We start from the raw sequence: 18,899 nt of genomic DNA, 5'->3' as shown, positions 1-18,899 counted from the left end.
AGTCACCTTTTTTAAATCACTTTATACAATACAGATTGTTTCAAAGCAGCTTTACAGTGATCGACAGAAAAATAATGATTCAATGATGCAAACAGACTTCTGCTTCAAGTCATTTAAACTGAAATCAGGTTAGTGTCGTTTCATTATAGGAATATAATGAATAGGAATATCAGTTTACAGTTTTCACTTTTCCTTATAAAATAAGGTTACAAGATGATGTCATTATTCGCATTGTGTTCCATAGTTTTCTTCAAGGTAGTAAATGTGCCTTACACAGTTGCAACAGCAGGAGAATATAAGTATTTCTGTATGACCTACTCAATAAATATCCAAACAGACACCAGAGTGTTTTAAAAGTATTTTATTTTTATTCTTATTCATTATATACTGTATATAGCAATAATTAAACATGCATGATCTTATAAAACATTATACAACAGTTCTTTCTGGTTCTCAAATCTGATTGGTTTAGAGCCTTGTGCTATTACACCAGTATTATCATGGGAACCTTTTCTCATCTGTATCACTACACCATAAAACACACATGCATTTAACAGTGTCTCTTAGAGTAATTCACAACACTCGGGAATTTTTTTTTAATTTCACCGCGGGACGCAAGAATCTCGAGACACACTTTAGATAAAAGAAATTGCTGTGTGAACTTGCTACTGGAACCAAGCACATGTTCCCCCTTTCCTTTAAAAACGAGAGGGTTTTAAAGACACTTGTGCCGTCAAACTGTTTTATAAATGCAATTTTACTCTTGTAGTTGTGTGGTATGTTATTTGAGCAGCATGGCTTTGATAGTCTCCAGTGCTCTGCCTGTGCCCTCGTGCCACTGGTCTAATCACAGCCTTGTTGACATATACAGCTGTATCACACTCCTAATCCAGCGATATTACATTAATATCAGTGATTAAATATTATAATTTGTATTATTGCCGTTTGTATATTGAGGAAGAAAAGATAAATAATGTTAAAATACAACCATTCTTTATCTGCATGACAATAACATTACTGTGACTGCAACATAGTTTGATTAACAAACCCATCGGCAAGAAGTGAAAACAAATCAGAACATCATTATTTTGATTTACAACTTTTACTGTACATACTGGATTCTTTATATTATTTTTAATGTATTGGTAATTTGTCTGTTCCCCTTCTGGTGCTGGTAAACATGAAAATAAAGATCTTGAATCTTGAATTAAAAGTTAATAAAGCCGGAGACTGTCAATACTAAAAATATATAATGTAAAATGGTTTTTAATGATCTGTTTTATTGTTCACCACAAGAGAAAGAAATTCTTGTGCCGTTTCAACAACAGCTTTTCCATTCTCATAGTTAACTTGTGCAGACTTTTTCATTGCGTCGTACACTGAATCAGCATCTTCTGCCGCTTTCCATCCAGTGATTCCACCTGCAACAGCTCCGACAAGAGCTGCAGTTCCAATAACACCGACAGCAATCCCAGTACCTGTACTAACCCCTGCACCTGCTGCTGCTCCGGAAGCTTCAGCCACTACTCCTGTTTCCACTACTGCTGTTACTGCTCCTGTTTCCACTACTGCTGCAGCTTCTTTATCTATTGCTGCTATGTATTTTAGCAGTCCATTTAATGGGATTTTAAATACAATCACACCGCAAACAGTGACACCCAGAAAAGCACCAATCACAGACCCAGTTATTGCTCCTACAACTTGCTTCAGAATTGTATTATGAACCATTTTCTTTGCTGTTTGCTGCACTTCTGGAGGCAAATAACTGATTTTCTCCATCACCTCTTCTAACTGCTGAAGCGGCTCACTGGCAAAGCAACCATTCTTTTGCACCATTTTGTCGATGGTGTCAAGCAGATTGTTCACCTGAACTCTGTTTCTCTTTTCTCCTGAATGACAGTCATTCCAGTATTTGTTGTCAATGACGTGACAGCGGCCTTCACATTTATTTACAAACTCCTGCAACTTGGATTGGGACTTTATAAATTCTTCTAAGGTCTGTTCCTCTAGTTCACCTCCAAAAGTGAATAAGATCACTGAGTGTTTCTGGACTTGTTCCTCTTTCGTTAGTTTCAGCAATTCTTCTACCACCTCGTTTTCATGCTTTGTGTATCTTCCAACTTTTAGAACAAAAACGATTGCATGAATCTTAGGAGTGTCCATCATAGCATCAATGATCTCAGATTTTATATATTCATCATCTTGATTTGTGTCAAAGAGTCCAGGCGTGTTAATAACTGTGATCTCTCTTCCATTAACCAACCCACGTCCTGTCACAGGTTCATCTGTAGCAGAACTAGCTGAAGCTTTAGGTGTGAATACCTTTTTTCTGAGAATTGTATTGCCCGCACTGCTTTTGCCATCTCCTGTTTTTCCAATAAGGAGGATATTTCTCTCTGTTGATCATAATAATAAAAAATTATAAAGTGCGTCTTGATTTTTCAATGAAAACACTGCATGTCACATAATAACTTACGTTCCATGATCCTTTTCAGTCAATGAAGTCAGTTTCTGTAGGGGAAGAATATTAATGTTATTCTTGGCTCTTGCCAATTCTTTGTATGGGACAATACATTTATTTTTCTCTTCTAATGCTCATGTGAGTGAGTAGCAATGTTTTTCCTATTATGTTTCTCCAAACAGCAACTGAAACAGAGCACAATACGTCATACATTACAAACAACGCCCACCGCGGGAACAATCTAAGCCTCTCTATTGACTTTGCATTGGGTGAAGCTCCTTGTCATTTCTCGTTTATAACGAACAAAACAGAACAATGTCTAAAATGTCTGTGTGACGATGTGTACAGTAAAGCTAAAAACCGGTCGATCCGGTTCACCAAATCGCTCTAAACATTTCACGTCTTCATAAGCACTTAATTACAATATTTCAATTGTAATAGAGAGCTTATTTGTAACAACCAATCACATATTCGGAAACAAGTCTTAGTAACTTTTTATTGTCTCCCTTAGAGGCAATTTGTAATAAGTTCTTGCTAGAAATGCAATATAAAATTTGCACTGTGGGATATAGAAAGCAGCGAAGTTCATCATGCTGCCTTGTCTTAAAAAATCATTCAGATGAAGGTAGCATATCTCAGGAGACAGAAAGCACTGGATTCAGTGCCTTCATGTCATACCATAGCAGTATCAGTTCTAGACCCCACAGCCTCATGCCATCGACAACCTACTCGACAGCTTCCGGTTTATTAAAGACAATCAGCACAAAATTGAGATATAAATTTTCACACTTGTATTTTAATTCCCAATTTACACTCCTAATCACATTTGAAAAAAAAGGGTTTATTCATCGTTGGCTGCCAAGTACATGGACCCTCCTCTTACCCTGAAGGCATTTCAGATTTCACACCTTATGGCTGCAATACATATCACACACTTGCAGACCTTTTGAAAGTTTCAGATAGAAACACACTAAGAGATCAAATCTGCAGACTGGCACAGACTTTCTGCAACAAGTCCAAACGGAAACTCTGAACTAAAGTCTTGTAGTGTACTTTAGTCTTAAGTGGCATAAAACTTGATAATAGTAATAACACCAACAAAACAAATTTTACCGGAATATAGAAAATAACGGTTGAATAGAATATCTTTTAAAAAAGTGAATAAAAAGGATTATACACATAAAAGTAAACTCACTGCATGAAATGAAATACATAATTGATCTATTTTGTCTCACATGTCTGTTAGAAAAGTAAGGCAAGATGGACTTTTTTCACTCATATCAACTGTATCTTCAAAAACAATTAAAGGTTACGCAATAGGATATGATAGCAAAATATTAGAAATCATACCTTTCGAGACAAGTGATTTGAGGTGTCTTCTGAACCCAAGAACTTGCATGTATTGAGGGCGAAGCTGCGATCGATCAGCATGACATAAAGTCGAACACACCTATCTAACCATTTACAAGTCACGTCATCACAGCTGGATATAGGCTACTTCACTAACCGGTTTGTTTTGGATATTTTTAACATGTGAGGGAATGATATAAATATTGGTTTGTGTTGTATATATTAAAAAATATATTATTAATGATTTTATACTGATGAACATTGAATTTTGTTTTATAGTTACATATTGTCAAGACACCACATGGGGCTGTTCCCGTGAAAACAGCCTTTGTGCGTCACATTCAACAGAAAAAAACTAGTTACAACAATTACTGTTTCGGTTCTGAGCTATCCAGTCCAAACCAGTTTTCATACAACTTCTCGATATAGTTTACATGGGAATGTATAAATTATATGTTCTATAAATTGTTGAGCAATGACTGAGTCTGACCTACTCAGAGCTTATAACAATGTGCATTAATGTTCACAGTATATAGCCTTCTGTATATATTGTTCATAGTACATACCAACTGTCATAGAACATTCCTTCTGTAAAGTATTTTCATAGTACATGCCCATTGTATAGTATTTTCCTAATATTGTATTCTTTATTTATTAACACTGTATATCCTGCACTTGCTAATTGCACTTCTGGTTAGACCTAACTACATTTCGTTACACTGTACTTGTATATGTGTAATGACAATAAAGTTGAATCTAATCTAATGTGCACATGACAAAAGAAGCAAACACAGAAAGAATAAGGAAATTAACACAGCAATGGCACAGCAAAACAATTTGTAGTGTGACGTTTGAGAATGCAAGAGGAAGAATAACATGTTGCGGTAAAATAACAAGGAAGAATTATTTATAGCTAAGGTTTTTTTACTAACTATTCAAAACTAAAGATTATAAATTGAAGATATTTCAGGGATGCTTGTTGTCAAGCTATTAATAGGTTCATGAAAACATTTACTCAAGTATGACTGAATTTCTCTCAAAACAAACACGCTTTATTGTAAAATAAACTCTATACATAATTAATATTTTCATTGGAAGTGATAATTGAAGTGAATTAACGTTAACAAAAAGGTTTCTACTTTCATTTTTGTTATTGTCAACATTTTAATCCAGATTAATAATAAATCTTACCCGGAATAATACAAAAAAAACAATTTCTCAGGAAAATGGCACTGTAGATAAGAAGGAAAATAATAATAAAAAACAACATTTCCTCCACAAATAAGGTTGCACAGCATTAAAGAGAAAAAAGCAGAGATTCTGTGTTTCACATAACAACCAATATATCACACAGTCAAGAATATCTTCAGGTTCCAGACATTTTATTAATTTTTATTTTTGTACAATTGTATTAATTGTGTTAAATTATTATATATTGTAGAATTGTATTAAATATTATTTATTATTATTGTTCTTAGTGGTGATTCCAATTACTATATTTTTGAAAACATATTATGAAAGAAGTCAAAGAAACACTTCTAAAGTGTATAGAAACTTAAACATAATTATACTATTATTGATGGGAAAATTGTTACTGAAAGAAAGCAAGAATAGGAAGTGGTGTCAATGTGCTTAATTGTCATGAGTAAGCCACAATGCAAAAAAAGTCTTTATATTCCTAAAACTAGTTTTCTTTTTCATGCAGAATTCAATATCTTTTAATGACCCGAACAATATTCAACAAAAAAAATGTATTGAGTCTTTCCCTGGATTCAAAATGTAATAATACTGAACAACACAATCCAACACTTTTGTTCTGGCCGCTTTGTAAATCCCACACAATTTAAAACAAGTTAAAGAATGATTTTTTTCTGGGCTTGTCAACCGACTTAAAAGTTCTAACAGTGTTCAGTTTCACAAACTGAAAATCGCCAAAATGAAGCGGAAACGCCATTCTCGAAACATTCAGTATTGCAGTGGTCCGTTTCAATCCGTATAACAGTACGAGATTAAAAGGCTTATGGGTCTGTCAAGTCAAAACATGGCTGTCTGAATGAGGAAAAAAGTTTCACAGACGCCCACACTCTCAAACAGTTCCTATTTTGTTAGTTTGTATCTCTTTACAAACATCTGTGAGGAAAGACCAAATCAAATTTTCATAAAAGCAGACATCAGTAAGATAAACAGCCCTTTGGACGTCTCCTTAGAAATCCAAATTAAAGTTTGATAACGAAACAGTGATTTACATAATAAGGGTTTGAAAAAAACAACACACTTACAAATTCTTACAAAAATATATGGGTGCACATATATATATATCGAGAGAGAGAGAGAAAGAGTTGGCAATCCTAGAACAGTTCTGCTTGATAAAACCCTTGAAGATCATGCGTGGATGTTTCCAAATGAAATTTTCCATCTCTTTATTAGTTACACATCCATCATTCAATAAACCTGCGGCATAGCAAACTGTAGCTTCACTATGTTAACCTAACCACAACATAGGCATCCATTTCTTGACCTGTGACTGCGCAGTACCGTTGTTGACTGCAGGTACGTTGTCGTGCATTGCAAATGCAAGTCAGTGTTTTTCTGTTACAGCATTGTAAAAGTGGCTAAAGCATGTCTTTTCGAAAGCATTTGAGCAAAAAATGTAATTCCTTCCGTCATTGAATATACAGTATAGTTTGGCACAGCATAACAATATGGAATGACAAGTGGCCTTTTTTCAGTTTACAATATGGATGCCTACTGAACATTTAAGTAGAGCAGCACATTCAAATGATCTGATCAAGTTTAGGTATTTTTAGGACTTGTTAGGCAAATTTACATTTAAACATAAACGTTAAGAATGATGATCTAAATGGGATTCAAACGGCCACATTATTGATAGTTCAGCATTATTATTGAAGAGGTTGTTCAATTCTTCATTAACTCACACTTACGTTGCTCCAAACCCATATTGTCTTTCCTCTATAAAGCACAGAAAGGAAAGATTTTGAAGAATATTCCTACAATGCGTATAAAATGTGATGCAATTCAAGAGATTCAATAAAAAGAATTTGAGTAAACCATGACAAAACTGTCATGTTTTGGTGTACTATCTATCCCTTTAAAATACACAAAAGTGAAACAGATAATGTAAATATCAAAGGAAAAGTTTGAATACCACTGAATTTCACATAATCAACTGAATTCAACTTAAATGACTCAATCAAGTCTACATTTCCAAATCTTTGGGCTTAAGGTGATCCTTCAGCACCAGCGGCGATAGTGCCAGACGTCTCTGTAATCCTGAAGATGCGCGTGTCTGTGTGTACATATGAACAAATCTGATCCATTATCAAACCACACACCAAAATCCGCGAGGAGGTAATCGTCCTTCAAATGTCCCATCACGCCTCATCAATCACGTGTCGTGGGTTTACAAACCTGACGTAGCGAGAAGGCAGTAATAAATATAATGGCAGTCTGATTGCATGGCATGTGTGATCCCTGAAGGAATCTGCAGAAGCGAGCGGTCACTCCGGCCTCTTGTTCAGTCTCCTTTGGGATTGTCTAAATTGACCACCCTGAGCTCTGTGAGGGTGGTGGCGGCATTGTTACCGGTCGATGACTGGTTGATAAACATCTGCGAGCAAAGAAAAACATCCGTATTTAATGAGAATAAATGAAAATGGTCCTTTTGTATGTCTATATAGTGATGCTTATTTCAGAATGTACCGGAACAGCTGAAACTGGGATCTGTACAGTTCCTTGAGGTCCTGAAAGAAACATCTGCTGAACGGCACCTAGATACAAATCAAAACAATGCTTTATAGAAGTGAAATGATGGTGCATTATATTTGTACACAACTCGCAAACGCGTTTAAATATATGATCGCGACTGACCCGAGTCTTGGCCCTGCGTGTGGGACATGTGCATGGCAGTGTGTGGTTGTTGGAAGGTATTCAGCAGAGTAAGACTCCCGTCAGTGAGTCCAGGGCTGGATGTAGCGTACATGACGGCCGCATGCGCTCCCGGGTACATCATGTGACTTGCCACTGAAGAAGGCACTGAGGAAGTGACGATGGTAGCCGTGTGACTCGCTGTGGGAATGAGAAAACTCAATGATTTAATGATCTTTATAGCATGCTGATCTAGATCACTGATAAAAACAGCATCTTTAGTAAGTACCAGAGGAAGTGGCAGACGTCTGACTGATCTCTAGGCTGCTCTCGCTGCTTTGAGGACTGGGATGAACCTGGATGGCTTGTAATTGTTGAGGCATTGCGCCACCTGGTGCATATACACAATAATCTGTATCATAACCACACTAAGATAAATTTAGATGCATGAAATGAACAACTTTAGTTCCCAAACATTATAATACTCCAATATATATTTAGATACACTATACTCAAAAAAATCAATTGCTGATGATGACTTTGTGGACTCGTCGTTTTGCAAAACAGAAATGTTTGCATTAAAAAAAATGTTGTACCTATTACTACATTTTCATTTTCCTTTGTAATGACCTTGAGATTTCAATTGGGACGAACAACGCAAATTCATATTTCCCATTTCAGAAAGTAGCAGCATGCAAACACAAGTTTCCAGCCTCGACTAAAAGCTCATACTCCCTCCGTAAGATGTAAGCCAAACGTAAACACAGGTAGAGAAAGAACTGCACTGACCTGAAAGCGAGACAGTGGCGGGCAGGCGGAAGAGTGTGGTCTGTGGGGTGGTTTGTGTGTGTGCGGGAACAACGGCAGCAGTGGTGTTAGCTGTGATGTGGCTGTTTAGCGTCTGCGGACACTGTATGGCCAGAGAGTGCGTCTGCAGCTGACTGAGGGGAATGGTGTGTGTGCCGGGCGGAAGAGAAGCGCCTGCGGGACACACAGCGACACCCTCAGCGAGCGAAGTGGGTAAGCATGCGCACCGACCAAACACATTCGCTTATTTAAAGGCCTATACATACCGTTTGTGAATCTCTTAGTATCGGTTAAGGTTTTTTGGAATGCTGAAAAAACTAATTTTACAAAGATGCCGTGCTGATTATATTACTGTTTTAAAGGTACAATCTTTAATTTTAACCTTTCTATTGCAATCAACATTAAATTGCAGGTTACATATCTTTACGTTTGGTGAAAGTTAAATGATGTTAAACTGACTGATTTTCAGCTAAATTGTACCCGACAGCAGAAGTCACAAATCAATGTGCATCGTAGTAAGGAAACCAGACAGTTTTAAACACTTGGTTGATTTATATACTTGCTCAACTTTAACTGATTTTTGTTTGTTTCTACAAAAAGACTTAAATGGTTCAGCTTTAATATATTGCTATTTTGTGTAAACAGTTTCTGTGAAAAATACACAAATTTCACTTTTGGTGTGAATAGGCCTTTATAAAGACAAACAGTTGAAAGCAGAATTCAAAGTGAGCAGGCATGCAGGCAAGCACATTAGTCAATGTGTATTAATAACAATGACATCACGCAAGCTGGCGTGACCTGTCCCGCAAACCCTCAGGAAATGAGACTCATTTGTAAAGAGAAGTAAATAAGAGAACAAACACAAGGCCTCACCAGGCATGAGTGTGAATCCACTTGGCAGCTGCATGACCCCAGCGGGTGAACTGCCCGTTGCTTTCAGCACCGTGCCATTCGCACTGGACATGTTCTGGGCATTTATGCCTGTGGCTAAAGGCCAGTAGGTGGCGCTGCTCTGCGTCTGCATGGCGACTGATGATGAGATGGGAGAGGAAGAGGCCGATGTGGTCGTACTGCTGGTGACTCCAGGTATACTGGAAGCTGTATATGTGGGCTTTATCATTTCCTGCGATAACAAAACGGGAAATAAAACAGTTTGTTATTGTAAGACAAAAATTAAACGACAAGCTGATGCTACCAGTGACCATCTATATGTTGCGTTTATTTTTTGTGAGACTGAGAGAAAACAATGCTTTTCAGAGGCAACAAATGACATAAAAGGACAACAAGAGCACTTAATTTCAAGCTTAGATAATCAGATTGAATCCGCACAGTACAGAAGGTCAATAAGGATCTGCAAAGTTTTATAGTAGTCTTGTTGGATTATCTAAACTACTACATTTACCTTCATCTATTTGGCTTTATTCTAAAGCATCTTATAGTGTATTTAAGACTCCAAGTTGAATGCTCTAGAGCAGGAGTTCTCAAAGTTTACATTTAAAGGTCCAAATCTGAATTCTTGTCAAGGTCAAAGGTCCGGTACAATTGTTATAACAAAACAACTTTAAATAACTTTAAACAATTCAACTCAATGAAGAATTTATTTTGCAAAAACAGGTAGCTCAATAAAAATTGACATTATTTTACACAATTATCATGTTTTTAGTGTGTTAGTTAGGTGTACTTTATATTTTACTTAATCAAAAGAACCCAACTGCAGTTTCATTGATATTAATTGGAATGAGCAATAAAAACATGTTTTTGAACATCGTACTGTAGGTTCTTTTATCTTTATATGCTAATTATCATATTCATGGCATTCAAGTCGTACTTGCTTTTACGTTCTGTACTGTTATATACAGTGCTGCATTTTTATGCAACAAAATGCCAAAAAAAAGTGTTCTCATTTACATATTTTCTGTTCATAGACTAATACTCCAATGTAATCTGCAGTCACTTGTTCACTTAATGATTTGCCAAAAAAGAATTATAACTGCAATCTACTGTTATAAAGCAGTGAATGTTACTTTATTTTAAGTGTCATGGAGCACAACCGTCCGTCTGGGCAACAAACTAAGCACATATTTTAAGACAAACTACATCCATGTTCATATGCCCAGACAGTCAGTAACAGTGACAGAATTTTGTAAACGCTCTTCTGTTCGGTCAGTTGAATGTGCTGATGTTCTCTGCAAACTGTCAGCAAAGAAAAACCTCTCGCTCAAAATGTCGATAGTTAATACATGGTTTACCTGACGGGAGAAGTCAGTAAACAATGCAACACTGGTTTGAATGCGCACCTGCGTGCGTTTGTCACATGAAATACAAAGTGGAGGCGGGTACGGATCGAATTCCTTCCCGGTCCGAAACTTTGAGAAGGGCTGCTCTAGAGTGAATGAAAATGATGCGTGAATCAATGTACCTCCCTGACAGTCTAACATCATGTGCACGACACTTGTGCCATTAGCACAATAAAATCATCTATGAGATGTTTTGGATCCTAATTGCCTGCATTATAATTAAACAAAACATCAAAGTATGTATTTGATTTTTGCTCCACTGTATGCTGTAAAGGGACAGTACATTGAAAACAGAAGTTTTCTGTCATAATTTACTCATACTCATGTCATTTAAAACCTCTCTATTACCTATTCTTCTGTGAAACACAAAAAAAGATATTTAGAGAAATGTCTCTGTGGCATTGTGTTCATACAATGGAAGTCAATGGGGTCAATGTTGTGTGATTATCAACATTCTTCAAAATTTCACCTTTTGTGTTCTACAGATGAAGAAAGTCATAGAGCTTTGACATGCCATAAGGGTGAATAAATGATGAAGGTTTCATTCTTGGGGAACTATCCCTTTAAAATGCAGATAACAGATGTTTCATTTTTTTGATGTTAACATATGAAATAAATCTATGGCATGCTGTGGACCAGGACTGACTGCAGCAAAAAGCGTCGCAAGAACTGCGTGTGATGATAAAAGCAATTGTGTCACATTGATCCAAAGAACGGCAGCTGCCTTCACAGGAAAACAGGTGTCCTCACAGCGAGAACACACGGCTATTTCAGGCAGCTCTGAATGAAACCTATGAAACAAGGACGATAGACTGGCCAGTCTGACCAACATGGGAATCTACTGTTCTACTTCACAGAAATGTGCAAGGGTAGAAATAATAACTGTAATTGGTCAATATGTTACCCCAAGAACATCAAGAGCTTCTTTGAGAGGCCTGAGTAAGTCAGTTAGTCCTTTACACGGGCTGTCCACCACCCAGCATCTGTTATAAAGACTGTTAAAACCAAAACCATTAGGGTCTGTGCCCTTTGACCTAGGTACTCAGCCACAAGGACGGGCTAGACATTTCCCTCAGGAAACGCTTTAAACAGGTGCATTAAAACACGCTCTCATGCATTTGTTTGCATAAATTGATATGTGTCCCTCAGAGCTCATATTACGTTTTTTTTTGTGTGTGTGTAAACGTTCACTTGTTACACCGCAAAAACTGATCACACACCATAACCTTGCCCTTGACTTACTAATAGGCTGTTTAGCAACATGCCAATGGATTTGGCTAAACTTTCACCAACATTCACCACAAAATGAGTCTAAAGCTTTATGTTTACAACACTTTTACCGGGGAACACGGCCGGAAAATGAAATTGCTCACCCTTAAGTCGTGCGACAAGCCTAGGACAGCCTTCGCAATGTACATATAGTTTTGATAAGGTTTGGGAGCCTTCTGACTCCCGCACATAGACATCAACGCGACTTTTTAAAGTGCAGAAAGTCAGTTCGTCGCTGTCCATAGGTAAGAGTCATAAAATTCCCAATCCTTATCAAAACCTTCCTCAATCTTAATTTTTGTTGACAAGATGAACGGATGTCCTAGGCTTGTCGAACGACTTGAGGTTGAGTTATTCATGGCAGAATTTAAATAAGTGTATAGTCCTAATGGTGTTAATAACAGACCTATAATGTTATGTTGCCTTATGTTGTGTCATGTGGATATGCGAAATGTGTCACTATGTCCAGGTCCACTGTCATATGGGCCAACAACCATGATACAAAGATAAAGCTTTAGGGCTTTTACAAATTGCAGCTTTAAACAAATATTTTGTCTCATCAGAGAGAAACTCCTAATTTTTATGGACCTAAAGAGTTTGTGTAAATTCTGGAATAGCATTCCTACTTGATAAACTTCCTCTCAAAGGACGTCAGATTTCACTTCCTGCCAAAAGATCTCAAGGTGCACATAACTAAACTGACCCAGCCTTTAGGGTAACTGCCCGTTATCTTTACAGCGTATCCAAATATACTGTATTATAAACCAGGACCGGGCTTGGGGAGCTACAAATATTTTTAACCAATCATGTTTAAAAAAGATACTACATGAATAACACACAACAAACCCCAGCAAAAACTAATAAACCAATTGGGTCTTTATCTTGGACAGGAAGTACTACATCTCTCATTTGTGTGCACGTAACAATTAATATGTGGCGTGAGCGCCGTCTGAGATCTGATGTGGGAAAATGGGTCCTATTTCCATGATTACTTTCAAATGTGGCCCAGCTGATGAGTTTGTAATCAGCTCATCTAGTTTGGGATCAGCTTCTCTTAAAGCAATTTTCTCAAATGGCGATCTGGTTTCTAATTTTGCATACTACGTACCCTAAAACCAGTAGAGAAGGGGGTAATGTTGTTCAAATCTGAAAACAGCTGCAGCTTATATGGAATGTGATCAGCCATGAGCCAAGAAAGTGTACTGGGAAAACAATACTATATAAGGACATGCAGACAGCATCTAATTTTTATCAATGAGAGTTGGACGTTGTGAATATTTTTCTCGCTGCCATGCTAAGAAATTATCTGGGTGACATTTCTGGCCATAACATGGATGAGAATAAATCTCACAATGCATGTGGACTGTCCTAAAGGCGTTCAAGTAAACGTCAAGTGCATCGGATTTCTTTTAAAGTTAAAAACCCAAATCCATCTGGAGTCTTTTACAATATTCCAATACACTTCTGTAGTTTAGTAAATCAAAAACTTCACAAAAAGATTTAACAAATACTGGAATGACTGAAATTTTCCAATTCAGATCAAGCCTTCAAAGAGTTAAGAACACTGAATATGATTCCAATCAAAAAAAAAAAATATTCTCTATTTGTGATAATTCGCAAGTTTTAGGGAGTCAATGCGGCTGACTCTCTACCAGTCATCAAACAATCTACTTGTCAACTGTTCAGGTCAACTGTGCTGGGTTTTTGGGGGGTTCAGAAAACCCACCAGTCAATTTTGAAAATCCATAGTTTTGCACACGTCTTAGTATCGCTACTTACCTTTGGATCTGTAAGAGCATCTGCCTCTGAAACCTGGTAGGTGAGGTCAGTCTCCTCAAATCCTGTGGCACTCATCCTCTGGTCTGTGGAAGGGTCCGTACGGGGCGGTGAATCGGGGGAGTTCAGGCATGTTTGGATGAGGGCCTTACCCGTCTCACTGGTGATCATGGGCTGAAGCTTTCGCGTGGCAAAAGTGTAGACATGGCCTGTCTCGCTAGCAACCAAGAGCAAAACTTGCGTTCCCGTTAGGGTGGACAGTTCGTATGCCTGGAAACGTCGAAAAAAAGACAACAAGGAAAGGAAGATTAGAAGATGTTTCAACCACAACAGCGCACAACCAAAAGATGTTGATTGATACGTGATGACAAATCCATTTTGTTGGCAACATTTGTAAAGCATTGCAATGATTTTAAGCAGACAACAAGGAAAACAATCTGTGTATTGTCATGAATGATTTAAAGCACACGATCTAACAGAATTCCACTATGCTTGTGTAATGCCGCTAGCGTCTTTTGATTTGTGATTCTTGTGGCTGTTGTCATGGCTCGATCTTTTTCCCCTCTAAGGTAATGAGGAAAAAAGGGGGGGGGGGGGGGGAGTGCAAAAACCGTAGATGAGCAATTGAGTATGTTTATAAAAGAAAAAAAAAGGCAAGAATGAAAGAAAAGAGACAGTAATAAACATGTTCTGTTAAATTACGCAGATGCGTATGTTTGGTTAATGCTTTACAGAAGCCTTTCCCATTGTACACAATTAACTTTTTGCATTACTTAGGGTGTAGCAAACCTCAATGCGCGGGGGGCATAGTTACCTGCAAAGATCTGTGCCACTATATGCTGGATTTTAGTAGTTAGTTACAAACATATAAACAGTGTAACTAACTAAAAACTTGCTAAGCAAGATTCTCTTTATAATCATAATCTAAGAGAGAACACGAATAAAAGCCAACAGCAATGCCTGACAAGTGCCCTGCCGCAAATGTAAGAATGCAACACATTCTTTTGTTGAGTTATGAATTGAACCCAATGACTAAGCATAACAGGAAAAGTTGATGCACTCCTGTATTGGTGTAAAGTATGTTCAATGCCTAAAAGACTTGAAGGTTAATAACTTTTCTACCAACCTCCTGCCATTTCTTTTAATCCTGCTTTAAAATTACATGTTGAGCGCAGATGATGAGTTGTGGAATATGATACACAACTGTTGTAAACCGTAGGCTATATTGCTTGTCATTTTTGCTGGAGCATGAGTAAAAGAACTCTGCAAACACCAGATATGCAATGGCTGTAAACATCTGACATCATCTGTCGAACACCAATACTGCAACTACCTAGTCACAGACACCAGAGAACTGTATCACATGTTCCAGAAGGTCTATATTGGCCTGCTATAGGTAAACCTTCATTGCCTGACTTCTTCAACTGGCCTAGTTCTCATGTACAAGTATCAACAATATGTCTAGCATTGTGGTAACCAGATCAGGGATCCCCTTTAAAGTAAGGTTATTTCTGCTGAGACAGGAATGAATGACAACTGAGTGACCAATGACAAGTGTGTCAGAACAGATGTGGAATCTACCCAGAGTTAAGTATTTTCAACATGTACACGTTTACTTTGCAAACAGGGATCTGGTGTTTTAAGCTTTATGAGAAAGTTTCCTGGTGAGTGTACATGTGTGTGGTACAGGTGTGTGTGTGTAACATTTTAGAAAGCTAAGGGGCGATTCACATGTCGCATCTAAAACCGTGTGGAAATCTCGAGCCACGCAATATTTTCACCTCGAGTGCGGGAGCCTCTCACCGCATGCACATCACATCGCTCCCTATTTGCAAAAGACGGCAAATGTGAATCGCCCCTAAGAAGAACACTTAATTTGCTACAGTTGAGTATTTGTATTTGCGTAGTGCTATATCACTAAAAGTATTCGAGTTATGCAATTGTAGCATTAGTGTTACATACTACAACTAGTTTTCGCAAAGTGGCATAACTTTGTTAGTGTTGTGTACTACTAGTATTTGCATAGTACCATGCAGTAGCTCTAGTAGTATTTAGGTTATGTACTAATTGTATTTGCATTGTGGCATAGCTCTTGTACTATTAGTTCTGTGTTCTACAAGTATTTGCATAGCGCCACAGCACTAGTACATCCTAGAATTAGTGTTATATAATATGTACTAGTACCATAGGACTAGTATCAGTGTTACGTACTACTAGTATTTACATCGTGCCATAGCACTAGTAGTAGCTGTAGTCATATGTACTGCTAGTATATGCATTTTGTATTGTACATACTAGTATTCCTGTACTTGCATAGTGCTGTAGCACTGGAAGTATTAGTGTTACTTACATGTAGTATTTGCATCCAGCCATAGCACTAGCAGTAGTTGGGGTTTTATTTAATACCAGTACTTACATTGTGGAAATGCACTAGTACTATTAGTGTTGCATACTGCTAGTATTTGCAAAGTGACATAGAACTAGTACATACTAGTTTTAGTGTTATGTGCTAGTTGCATTAGCGTAGCACTAGTTTCGTGGTACCAGTACCAATACAGTTGTTCAGCACAAGTATTGGTGTACTAGTACTAGTTAAGTATTCGTTTTTTTTATGCATCAGGGTGAACCTACCTTCTTCATAATGCCAGTCTTCCTCTTGCTGAAGGTCGTGTATCTCCTCAGCTTGTTGTCTATAAACTCCATCTTAATCTTCACCCGTCCTCGAGTCTTCTTGCCCGGTTTTGCTCCAGCCACCCCGCTGGAAACCCCCCCATATCCAGCAGCTACTCCAGCATTAGATCCAGAGGAGACCCCGACCTCCATCTCACTCCTCTCCCGCTTCACTCCCCTCCTGTCCGACAATGAAATCTCTTCATCATCCCCAGAGTCCGAGTCTCCATCGGATCCGCTCAGCACTGTGTGATGGTCCGACGGCCTGTCATCATATCTGCCCCCATCGGGCAGGTTCAAGGCAGAGTTCACCGCCCCTAAAGCCCCAGATGTGCTAACGTTACCTACCTGTAGAGAAGTCATGCCTGCGCCGTTACCTGAGCGTCCAACCCCTCTGGAAGCCCCGTTTCCCCCTAACATCCCTCACACACTGACCTGCAACCAGCACCACGGGGATGATGCAGATGTTGAGTTATTCTAGCCGATCTGATGTCAGATTCGCGCAAATCAACTCACCTGATACTGAAGTTACCTCAGAGACGCTAGGCTAAGAAACATTAGCTCAACTCAACTGACAACTCGGACTAAACCCACGTCTTCCGCTCGCTATCCGGACTTTCTCACAGGACGGAGATATTCATGGGTGGAAGTCGCGACTGAATTCACGTTGCGTGCAAAACTAATATCCAAAACTAGCCCTTTGCGACCATCGTACAAAGTTTAAAACGTATAGTTTCCGCCAACAGTCCATCAATCAAACCTTAACTGAGCCTGCGCCGCTCTAGCCGCATTTGGAAACGACGAATCACGACCATTCTTGTACATCCGCTAAAATAACTAGTTACCCGATGTAACGTCAACACCTGATTACACAGTTTCGTTTGAACGTGTAATGGACTTTATTATCTTTTTATGTGATATTTGTTATTTTATTAAATAGTGTAATAACATATCACACGTTTTCTGAGGAAAGTTAACTCTCAAGGACCTTTGCCTAAGGATCTACTTTCCTCCATATAAAGCGAGGCGATGTTTCCTTATATGGTGATGCCTGTCCATTTATGGTGAGTCACTGTGCTGCGCTGCGATTGGCTACTCATACCTCTGATACTTTACGATTGGCTACAGTCTCATTTTGACTTACGTACACACAGCTAACTGGCAAAGGTGCTTGAACTTTAATACATTAACGTAAACACTTCCAGCAATGAAAATATGCAATTATAAAGGACACCTTTGCGATGATTTAATTTAAAATAAAGTGAAATAATGGTAACATTTACGTTTAGCTTTAGTTGAATTTGTCATTTTAGCTCTTTGATGGCCGTGTAAGTGATCATTCTATATACAACCAGCAGATGGCACTGTTACACAAAGTATGTCTGTAAACTCAATTTAATCTTTCTCAAATTAAGTTCTCATCTAGTGACAATTAAAAATACATAAATATTTTAAATCAAAAAGTTTTAATTTGCTTCCGACAAAGTATTTAAAGAAGCGGAGGATTAAGATAAACTGAACACAAAGACAAATGCTTGTTTTTGACCAATTTTTTATTGTTTTGTATCCATATTTAATGTACAGCTACAAAATGTTTTGAAAACCTATGTTTATTAAACTAGTATACTCAATATATTTGAGGTCTTGTCGTCTAATATTTTTGGGGTCGATTTATTGACTTTCTTTCTGCATAGCACAAAATAAGATATTTGGAAGAATGTTGGTAACCAAACAACATTGTCCCCAAATGACTTCCATATGGACATAAAACTTCTGAAACTTCATTTCTTAAAATATATATATATATTGTGTTTCACAGATAAAAGTCATGTACAGGTTTTATTCGACATGATGGTAAACTAATTATGATTGAATTTTTATTTTGGGATGAACCCTTTAACTATTAACTAGGGCCCGGTTGCATAAAGCACCTTGGAGTGAAATTTCCCCTTAAGTGTGCCCTTAAATATACCTTAAGTTTTACTTAAGTTATTCTCTTATTGTCTTGTGTAAAGAGAAATAACAAAAGTGTCACACTTAAGGGAAAACCTGAGGTGCTTTATGCAACCTGGCATATACCCTTTGTAAAATAACTATGTTGCTCTATGAAAAGATTTATCATATAAAATAAAATATTACATCCTTAACCGAAGAGATAACATAGCATTATATTTTTGAGTATCAGTTCTGTAATAATTTTTACAAATAACCATTGTATATAAAAATTCTACAAAATGTCTTTGCATACTGTCCTGGCAATTTCTTCCCCTTATCACTGTTTTATATCTGTTATTTAGCTCTTCAGAATTGGTGGGGGTTCATAGTCCACTGACTTTCATATCAAAAAAGAAAAACATAATTGCAGGGTGGTCTTAGGTTTAGAT

General features: G+C 37.7%; 2 protein-coding genes across 6 annotated transcripts; both read right to left on the bottom strand.

The window, feature by feature from the left end:
- Positions 1–425: 425 nt before the first annotated feature.
- LOC130430340 (GTPase IMAP family member 7-like) lies at positions 426–3,928 on the bottom strand. Of its 2 annotated transcripts, XM_056759406.1 has the most exons (4): positions 3,812–3,928; positions 2,477–2,511; positions 2,323–2,396; positions 426–2,120 (listed from the first exon to the last, which is right to left on the bottom strand). In XM_056759406.1, exons 1-4 carry the CDS (start codon positions 3,890–3,892, stop codon positions 1,267–1,269), a joined length of 1,044 nt encoding a protein of 347 aa, XP_056615384.1. In that variant the 5' UTR covers positions 3,893–3,928; the 3' UTR covers positions 426–1,266. The 2 variants fall into 2 exon arrangements, with proteins under 2 accessions (XP_056615384.1, XP_056615383.1); XM_056759405.1 differs by having other exon boundaries at positions 426–2,396; positions 3,812–3,900.
- Positions 3,929–5,176: 1,248 nt separating this feature from the next.
- srfa (serum response factor a) lies at positions 5,177–17,316 on the bottom strand. Of its 4 annotated transcripts, XM_056758656.1 has the most exons (9): positions 17,032–17,316; positions 16,477–16,950; positions 13,849–14,115; positions 9,377–9,626; positions 8,486–8,677; positions 7,986–8,087; positions 7,700–7,897; positions 7,532–7,599; positions 5,177–7,439 (listed from the first exon to the last, which is right to left on the bottom strand). In XM_056758656.1, the coding sequence occupies exons 2-9, from the start codon at positions 16,933–16,935 to the stop codon at positions 7,347–7,349; spliced, it is 1,629 nt and encodes a 542-aa protein (XP_056614634.1). In that variant the 5' UTR covers positions 16,936–16,950; positions 17,032–17,316; the 3' UTR covers positions 5,177–7,346. The 4 variants fall into 4 exon arrangements, with proteins under 4 accessions (XP_056614634.1, XP_056614633.1, XP_056614635.1 ...); XM_056758655.1 differs by having other exon boundaries at positions 16,477–17,316; XM_056758657.1 differs by lacking the exon at positions 8,486–8,677 and having other exon boundaries at positions 16,477–17,314.
- Positions 17,317–18,899: the final 1,583 nt, after the last annotated feature.

Source organism: Triplophysa dalaica, chromosome 10, assembly GCF_015846415.1.
Source record: "Triplophysa dalaica isolate WHDGS20190420 chromosome 10, ASM1584641v1, whole genome shotgun sequence".
Taxonomy (NCBI): domain Eukaryota; kingdom Metazoa; phylum Chordata; class Actinopteri; order Cypriniformes; family Nemacheilidae; genus Triplophysa; species Triplophysa dalaica.
This window is presented reverse-complemented; position numbering and strand designations above follow the sequence as displayed.